The sequence below is a fragment of the Perca flavescens genome, chromosome 13, assembly GCF_004354835.1.
Source record: "Perca flavescens isolate YP-PL-M2 chromosome 13, PFLA_1.0, whole genome shotgun sequence".
In the NCBI taxonomy this organism is placed as follows: domain Eukaryota; kingdom Metazoa; phylum Chordata; class Actinopteri; order Perciformes; family Percidae; genus Perca; species Perca flavescens.
In genome coordinates, this window is record NC_041343.1 from 35,063,071 (window position 1) to 35,072,909 (window position 9,839).

Here is a 9,839-nt window from a genome sequence, read left to right on the forward strand (position 1 = left end):
GTCAACATAGAGACACATACAGAGAGAGAGTCAACATAGAGACACAGACAGAGAGTCAACATAGAGACACAGACAGAGAGAGAGTCAACATAGAGACACAGACAGAGAGAGAGTCAACATAGAGACACAGACAGAGAGTCAACATAGAGACACAGACAGAGAGTCAACATAGAGACACATACAGAGAGAGAGTCAACATAGAGACACAGACAGAGAGAGAGAGTCAACATAGAGACAGAGAGAGTCAACATAGAGACACAAACAGAGAGAGTCAACATAGAGACACAGACAGAGAGAGAGTCAACATAGAGACACATACAGAGATAGAGTCAACATAGAGACAGAGAGAGAGTCAACATAGAGACACATACAGAGAGAGTCAACATAGAGACACAGAGAGAGTCAACATAGAGACACATACAGAGATAGAGTCAACATAGAGACACATACAGAGAGTCAACATAGAGACACATACAGAGAGAGAGTCAACATAGAGACACATACAGAGATAGAGTCAACATAGAGACACATACAGAGAGTCAACATAGAGACACATACAGAGAGAGAGTCAACATAGAGACACAGACAGAGAGAGTCAACATAGAGACACAGACAGAGAGAGAGTCAACATAGAGACACAGACAGAGAGAGTCAACATAGAGACACATACAGAGAGAGAGTCAACATAGAGACACAGACAGAGAGAGTCAACATAGAGACAGAGAGAGAGTCAACATAGAGACACAAACAGAGAGAGTCAACATAGAGACACAGACAGAGAGAGAGTCAACATAGAGACACATACAGAGAGTCAACATAGAGACACATACAGAGAGAGTCAACATAGAGACACATACAGAGAGAGTCAACATAGAGACACATACAGAGAGAGAGTCAACATAGAGACACATACAGAGAGAGAGTCAACATAGAGACACATACAGAGAGTCAACATAGAGACACATACAGAGAGAGTCAACATAGAGACACATACAGAGAGAGTCAACATAGAGACACATACAGAGAGAGAGTCAACATAGAGACACATACAGAGAGAGAGTCAACATAGAGACACATACAGAGAGAGAGTCAACATAGAGACACAGACAGAGAGAGAGTCAACATAGAGACACAGACAGAGAGAGAGTCAACATAGAGACACATACAGAGAGAGAGTCAACATAGAGACACAGACAGATAGTCAACATAGAGACACATACAGAGAGAGTCAACATAGAGACACATACAGAGAGAGAGTCAACATAGAGACACATACAGACAGAGAGTCAACATAGAGACACAGACAGAGAGAGAGTCAACATAGAGACACAGACAGAGAGAGAGTCAACATAGAGACACAGACAGAGACAGAGAGAGTCAACATAGAGACACAGACAGAGACAGAGAGAGTCAACATAGAGACACAGACAGAGAGAGAGTCAACATAGAGACACAGACAACATAGAGACACAGACAGAGTGAGATGGAGAGGACACAGAGACAGAGTGAGATGGAGAGGACACAGAGACAGAGTGAGATGGAGAGGACACAGAGACAGAGCCATAACAGCCAACAGTGTGTGCCTGGTTGTGTAGCGTCTCTATATCTGAAGGGTTTAATATCTCTGATACATAAAAAGATTAGAGTCCTGATAAATAAAAAGATTAGAGTCCTGATATATAAAAAGATTAGAGTCCTGCTAAATAAAAAGATTAGAGTCCTGATATATAAAAAGATTAGAGTCCTGATCAAAGCCAACCAGCTTCCAGAGGAACACACAACACTAAACATTTCACTCGGTTCAACGGCAAAACAAGTCAAAGGTACAATACCTCTCGCTTGTGGGTAGTGTAGTACTTCATGGATCCTAATCTAAATACTAACAGAGGTTTTACTTCCACAAGCACACGCGCTAGAGCTCTAGAAGAGTTCCTGCTACTCACCTGAGATCAGCCTCCGGAGCTCTCTTATCGTCCAGTTTACCTGAAACACAAACACAAGGGAAGTCATTCACCTGTCCTCTCTCACCTGTCCTCTCTCACCTATCACCTGTCCTCTCTCACTTGTCACCTGTCCTCTCACCTGTCCTCTCTTTCATGTCACCTGTCCTCTCTCTCATGTCACCTGTCCTCTCTCTCATGTCACCTGTCCTCTCTCACCTGTCACCTGTCCTCTCTCACCTGTCCTCTCTCACTTGTCACCTGTCCTCTCTCACCTGTCCTCTCTCACTTGTCACCTGTCCTCTCTCACTTGTCACCTGTCCTCTCTCACCTGTCCTCTCTCACCTGTCACCTGTCCTCTCTCACCTGTCCTCTCTCACCTCTCCTTTCTCACCTCTCACCTGTCCTCTCTCTCATGTCACCTGTCCTCTCTCACCTGTCCTCTCTCACCTGTCACCTGTCCTCTCTCACCTGTCACCTGTCCTCCGTCACCTGTCCTCTCTCACCTGTCACCTGTCCACTCTCACCTGTCCTCTCTCATTTGTCACCTGTCCTCTCTCACCTGTCCTCTCTCACTTGTCACCTGTCCTCTCTCACCTGTCACCTGTCCTCTCTCACCTGTCACCTGTCCTCCCTCACCTCTCACCTGTCCTCTCTCACCTCTCACCTGTCCTCTCTCACCTGTCACCTGTCCTCTCTCACCTGTCACCTGTCCTCTCTCACCTGTCACCTGTCCTCTCGCACCTGTTACCTGTCCTCTCTCACCTGTCACCTGTCCTCCCTCACCTCTCACCTGTCCTCTCTCACCTCTCACCTGTCCTCTCTCACCTCTCACCTGTCCTCTCTCACGTCTCACCTGTCCTCTCTCACCTCTCACCTGTCCTCTCTCACCTCTCACCTGTCCTCTCTCACCTCTCTCACCTCTCACCTGTCCTCTCTCACCCTCCATCACAAATACTACAACCTGTACTGGAAAATCTGCACAATACTACCACTTTAAGTCTTAAAATAATACAACTTTAAGTCTCAAAATACTACAACTTTAGGTCTCAAAATACTACAACTTTAGTGTTGTAGTGACTTTTACTGTCAACTTTGGTCGTGAAATACTTTGAGTTTTAGTCTAAAAAATACGAAGACGATTGTTATTAGAATACAAGAACTCAAAGTGTCCAAATACGTTTAAATAAACTACGCCTTTTATTAGCGAAATACATCTAAAAGTCGTATGCTGCAACTTTCAGTCTCAAATCTTCAATTTCCGGTCATGATCTTCTACACCTTGTGTCCTGAAATACTACGAGGTTTAGTATGAAAACACTACGCCTCTCAGTCTCCTGATACTCCAGTGTTATAATATTATTATATTATTATATATACTCCGTTACCTTTGTCCTTCTTCTTGATCTTCTTGTGTCGGGTTCCCTGTCGGAGATACGACAGGATCTGGGTCAGCTTCGAGATCACGATGTCGTTGGTGGTCAGAGTTGTCTGAGCCTGAAAACACACACAGACACAGAGATATAACGTTATAGAACACACACACAGAGAGATATAACATATAGAACAGACACACAGAGAGATATATAATGTTAGAGGTAACATTACAGAACAGATACACACAGAGAGAGATATTGGTTGGTCTGTTAAAGATCAGACATAAAGGTGGCATGAAGGGGACATAAAAAGGCGACACAAAAAGGCGACATAAAAAGGCTACAAAAAGGCAACACAAGAAGGCAGCATAAAGGCCACATAAAGGCTACATGAATGTTTCATATAGGCTACAAAAAGGCGGCATAAAGGCGACAAAAAGGAGACATAAAGGTGACCTAAAAAGGCCACATAAAGGCCACATAAAGGCAACATAAAGGCGACATAAAGGCGGCATAAAGGCCACATAAAGGCCATAAAAAGGCAGGATAAAGGCCACATTAAGGCCACATAAAGACGGCATAAAGGCGGCATAAAGGCCACATTAAGGCCACATAAAGGCCACATAAAGGCCACATTAAGGCCACATTAAGGCCACATTAAGGCAACATAAAGGCAACATAAAGGCCGCATAAAGCTGACATAAAGGCCACAAAAAAGCAGCATAAAGGCCACATTAAGGCCACATTAAGGCGGCATAAAGGCCACATAAAGGCGACATAAAGGCGACATAAAGGCCACAAAAAAGCAGCATAAAGGCAACATAAAGGCCACATAAAGGCAGGAGGTTAGAGATGTGTACCTCCATGCTGGAACAGTCGGCATACAGATGACATAAGGTGACATAAGAGGGAGTTGTGTACCTCCATGCTGGGACAGTCGGCCTTGCTGCGGATCAGAGTGGTGGGGATGTCTGTGTCGGTGAACTCATCGTCCAGGTCGACCACGTAGGCCATCCTGCCGGGCAGGAAGAGCTCGTTCCTCTCCACCACGCCCGTCCTGAACACCACGCGGTAGATGTTCCTGCCTGGGGGGGGGGGTACATTCAGACCAAGCAGTCAGCCAATCAGAATCCTTCTGAGTTTACAACATGACACGGCAGAGAAAGACACTGTCAGCCAATCAGAATCTTTCCATTAGTATTTTCTTGAGATACTTGTTCCTACGATGGTACGATCACGTGACAATAATTTCAGAATAAAGGCACTGATCAGATAATTTCAAAATAAAAGCATCTGATCAGATCATTTCAGAATAAATGCAGCTGATCAGATACTTTCAGAATAAAAGCAGCTGATCAGATCATTTCAGAATAAAAGCAGCTGATCAGATACTTTCAGAATAAAAGCAGCTGATCAGACTCACCGAGACGAGTCTTAAACTCGATCTTCTCCTCTGGCTCCACGTCTTTCCTAAAAAAAAAAGACAGGATGTAGAAACCATTTAGTGTTTTCAAAAATAATGTCGAAAAAAAACCTACAAAAATGTCAGAAAAGGGCATAAAAAAAAAGAATTATGAGAGAAATGACAGGTTGGTTCATACTTGGCCTCTTTCTGGACTTTCTCCATCATGTCTTCTTCTTCTCTCTCTTTACTGGTGATTTCAGCTCTCACCTAAACACACACACACACACACACACACACACACACACACACACACACACACACACACAGAGACCGAGAGACACACACACACACACACACACACACACACACACACACACACACACACACAGAGACAGAGACACACACACACACACACACAGAGACACACACACAGAGACACACACACAGACAGAGAGACACACACACACACGCAGAGACCGAGAGACACACACACACACACACACACACACACACACACACACACACAGAGAGACAGAGACACACACACACACACACACACACACACACACACACACACACACACACACACACACACAGAGACACACACACACACACACTTTAACACCAATGTAATCCTTTAATAGCAGTTTAATGGAAGCGTTTTTCAGATGCTACATGCTACAAGCTAAATGCTACATGCTATCCAGCGAGGGAAGTCTGACCTTCTGCAGCAGAGCGAAGTCCAGACCTTTCACCAAGTGAGTGTGCTCCATGTCACCTCCCAAAAACTTAGACTCCTGGATCAGCTGACGACGCTTCTCTGCTGCAGACTTATCTCTGAAGCACAAACACACAATTAAATATACACACACATTAGCACTGTTAGCTTAGCATTAATCAGTGGGTCCTACAGCCCTGTAGTTAGCGATTAGCTTAGCATTACTCACGCCTCAGCAGTGGGTCCTACAGCCCTGTAGTTAGCGGTGGTGCTGATGAGCTCTGTCTCTTCGTAGTCCTTGTTGACTCCGTCTCTTCTCTCTCTGGCTCGGTCTCGGTACTTCTCCGCCAGCTCTCTCTCTCGCTCCATCTCCTGCTGACGTAGCTTAGCATAGTAGCTGCAACGACAAGGCAACACGTCAGGGACGAACACACCGATTGGTCAGTTTCAACACTAAGTTCTTACTTCTTATTTTAAATCCCCAGAGGCTTTGGACAATTACGCAAATTATTCCGCTGACGTATAGAGCAACTAGAAATCTAGACCCGTCTACCAACTCTCCGATGGCTTGTGAGCTGGAAAAACCAAACTCTGGCTGGGCCAATCACATTGTGTATAGAGTGGGTGGGCGGGGCTTATGGCTGCTGCTGCTGCTGCTGGTGAACAGAGGTCTTCTGGAAGACTTGGAGTTCAGCTGTTCTTTGAGAAAAGAACGGCTCTAAAAAAGGAAGATGTGTTCAGAGTTTATAGTTTAATCTATCAGCTAGCTCTGCACTGATTGGTTGGAGAGCTATCCTATTGGAGCAGAGGGAATCTGGAAGACAACCGTTTATCCCGCCCCTCCGATTGAGCCCTGACCAATGGTGAGTTCCCAGACCCAACATCTGGATGGTGGGTCAGACCCAGACCTAACATCTGGAAAAACCTGACCTGCGTGATCAGGTCTCTGACAGATTCTCTCACCTCTTCTTCTTCCTTCGCCTCGCTGCAGGATCCTCATCCTCGTTGTAGTCCTTCGGCATTCTGGGAAAAAAACATTTAGTTACTACCTTCTTTAGTTACATCAGACTAGTTACTACCTTCTTTAGTTAAATAAGACTAGTTACTACCTTCTTTAGTTACATCATCAGACTAGTTACTACCTTCTCTAGTTACACCAGACTAGTTACTACCTTCTTTAGTTACTCCAGACTAGTTACTACCTTCTCTAGTTACACCAGACTAGTTACTATCTTCTTTAGTTACATCAGACTAGTTACTACCTTCTTTAGTTAAATATGACTAGTTACTACCTTCTTTAGTTACATCATCAGACTAGTTACTACCTTCTCTAGTTACACCAGACTAGTTACTATCTTATTTAGTTACATCAGACTAGTTACTATCTTATTTAGTTACATCATCAGACTAGTTACTACCTTCTTTAGTTACACCAGACTACTTACTACCTTCTACCTTCTCTAGTTACACCAGACTAGTTACTACCTTCTTTAGTTACATCAGACTAGTTACTACCTTCTTTAGTTCCATCAGACTAGTTACTACCTTCTTTAGTTCCATCACCAGACTAGTTACTATCTTCTTTAGTTACACCGGACTAGTTACTACCTTCTTTAGTTACATCACCAGACTAGTTACTATCTTCTTTAGTTACATCAGACTAGTTACTACCTTCTTTAGTTAAACCAGACTAGTTACTACCTTCTTTAGTTACATCAGACTAGTTACTATCTTCTCTAGTTACAACAGACTAGTTACTACCTTCTTTAGTTACATCAGACTAGTTACTACCTTCTTTAGTTACATCATCAGACTAGTTACTACCTTCTTTAGTTACACCAGACTAGTTACTACCTTATCTAGTTACACCAGACTAGTTACTGCCTTCTTTAGTTACATCAGACTAGTTACTATCTTTAGTTACATCATCAGACTAGTTACTACCTTCTTTAGTTCCATCACCAGACTAGTTACTATCTTCTTTAGTTACACCGGACTAGTTACTACCTTCTTTAGTTACATCACCAGACTAGTTACTATCTTCTTTAGTTACATCAGACTAGTTAATACCTTCTTTAGTTAAACCAGACTAGTTACTATCTTCTTTAGTTACACTGGACTAGTTACTACCTTCTTTAGTTACATCCCCAGACTAGTTACTATCTTCTTTAGTTACATCAGACTAGTTACTACCTTCTTTAGTTAAACCAGACTAGTTACTACCTTCTTTAGTTACATCAGACTAGTTACTACCTTCTTTAGTTACACCATCAGACTAGTTACTACCTTCTTTAGTTACACCATCAGACTAGTTACTATACTACCTATGTGTGTCTGTGCATTTAAGTGTGTGTCTGTGTGCGTGCGTGTGTCTGTGTGCGTGCGTATGTGTGTCTGTGTGCGTGCGTGCGTGTCGGTGTGTGTTGGTGTGTGTGTCTGCGTGCATGTGTAAGTGTATGTGTGTGTTGTACATCTTATGTTACTGTATTTAAGGCCCTTCCATACTGTAGTGAATGTCTTATAAATGAGTATAACAGTATAAACATTTGGGGGCATAACTGAGAAATTCTGCTTTTCATTCAGCTGTTTAACTCTGAGCATGAAATCAATAACCCAAATATTCTCCATCAGTGTTTAACTAACTCATGGTGTCTAGACTTATAACCCAAATATTCTCCATCAGTGTTTAACTAACTCATGGTGTCTAGACTTATAACCCAAATATTCTCCATCAGTGGTTAACTCACTCATGGTGTCTGGACTTGGAGGGGGGGGCCGAGGATGGCGTTGCCCTCGGCGTCATCAGCAGCTTCCTGAAGTCATCATTGGTCAGTTTGGACCTGGAGAGAAACACACGTTTAACACACACACCGTACAGAGACACACACACCGTACAGAGAAAGAAAGAAACACACACACACACACACACACACACACACACACACACCGTACAGAGAAAGAAAGAAACACACACACACACACACACACACACACACACACACACACACAGTACAGAGAAAGAAACACACACAGTACAGAGAAAGAAACACACACACACACACACACACAGTACAGAGAAAGAAACAAACACACACGCACACACACACAGTACAGAGAAAGAAAGAAACACACACAGTATAAATACTCACTGAGCAGCTGATCTGTGGTCGTCCACCTCATGGCCTTCAGGAGCCAGAGGGTTGGAGTAACTCTCAGCTGCAAACAGAGAACACACACACACACACACACACACACACACACACACACACACAGTTGCATGTTACTGCTCAGACTGACAATGATACTATTTAGAAAGAACTTCAGTTAATTTGCACAGAGATACACTGTATACAACAGATTAAAAGGAAGCCTTGAAGACTGATTTAGAGTCCTCTCCTAACGCAACATAAAACACAACTAAACATGATAATTACTAAAATAATACAACAAACAAACAGGGAAACATGGATCACACACAAAATAAATACATGTGAAAAATAAAGCCATAAAAAGACAACAAACACCAACCATAGAGAGACACTAAACCAAACATCAGTACCCCAACATACGGTTACAGAGCCCACTCTGGTAAGAGACCATCGGTGAAAAACCCTATCAAAGTGTCTGCCTCTCCGCCGCCGAGCAAGGCAGCTTTAAATCAGCAGAAACGTGAACGGAGTTTGGTGTGAAGCTGCTAGCAGCAGAGCTAACGTTAAGCTAACGTTGAGCTAACCAAGCCTAGTGAGCCCGGTGAAGACAGTGACCCAGCGTCTACACCGTTTAATACAAGAGACTATTCATTAATATCAGTGTTTAGCTAACATGTTATTTGACTGCCTGTGTGTTAATCGGAACGGTAGCTTCTAGCTAGGTCAGATGGTCAGATGTAGCATGGTGCTAACGCAGGCTAGCGTGTTAGCATGCTAACAGAGCTGTAACGTTATCCAACAGACTCACTCTCAGGCATCTCGGCGGAGTTTCAGCGCTTCTTCTTCGGTCTGAAGAGGAGCCGTTACCCGTCACACACCACCACCACCACCTCAGAGTTAGTTAGTTTGTTAGTTAGTTAGTTAGTTTGTTTGTGAGTTTATCTGCGCTGCTAGCCTGTTAGCTTCTTCCTTCTGCCTGTTGTTATTATTCCGCACCGGAACTTCTTCTTCTTCTTTTTTTAATTTCAGGAGGTCTAGATGCCTTTACGGCACATTGCTGCCTCCCACAGGGCAAACATATATTACACACACACACACACACACACACACACACACACACACACACACACACACACACACACACACACACACACACACACACACACACACACAGAAATGTATATATATATATATATAATATATAGATAGAATATATATAGAAATGTATATATGTGTACAGAAATGTAATAT

General features: G+C 43.3%; 1 protein-coding gene across 1 annotated transcript in view; it reads right to left on the reverse strand.

Moving 5' to 3' along the window:
• ik (IK cytokine) overlaps positions 1-9,632 on the reverse strand; it is a 17,974-nt gene extending 8,342 nt beyond the window's left edge. The window contains exons 1-11 of the mRNA XM_028594984.1: positions 9,397-9,632; positions 8,589-8,655; positions 8,187-8,279; positions 6,403-6,462; positions 5,669-5,836; positions 5,444-5,558; positions 4,918-4,988; positions 4,740-4,786; positions 4,238-4,401; positions 3,329-3,437; positions 1,944-1,983 (exon numbers count right to left, since the gene is read on the reverse strand). Coding sequence (XP_028450785.1) covers positions 1,944-1,983; positions 3,329-3,437; positions 4,238-4,401; positions 4,740-4,786; positions 4,918-4,988; positions 5,444-5,558; positions 5,669-5,836; positions 6,403-6,462; positions 8,187-8,279; positions 8,589-8,655; positions 9,397-9,406 — 944 coding nt within the window. The 5' untranslated portion in view covers positions 9,407-9,632. The remainder of the gene's footprint in view (positions 1-1,943; positions 1,984-3,328; positions 3,438-4,237; positions 4,402-4,739; positions 4,787-4,917; positions 4,989-5,443; positions 5,559-5,668; positions 5,837-6,402; positions 6,463-8,186; positions 8,280-8,588; positions 8,656-9,396) is intronic.
• Between the last annotated feature and the right edge of the window lie 207 nt (positions 9,633-9,839).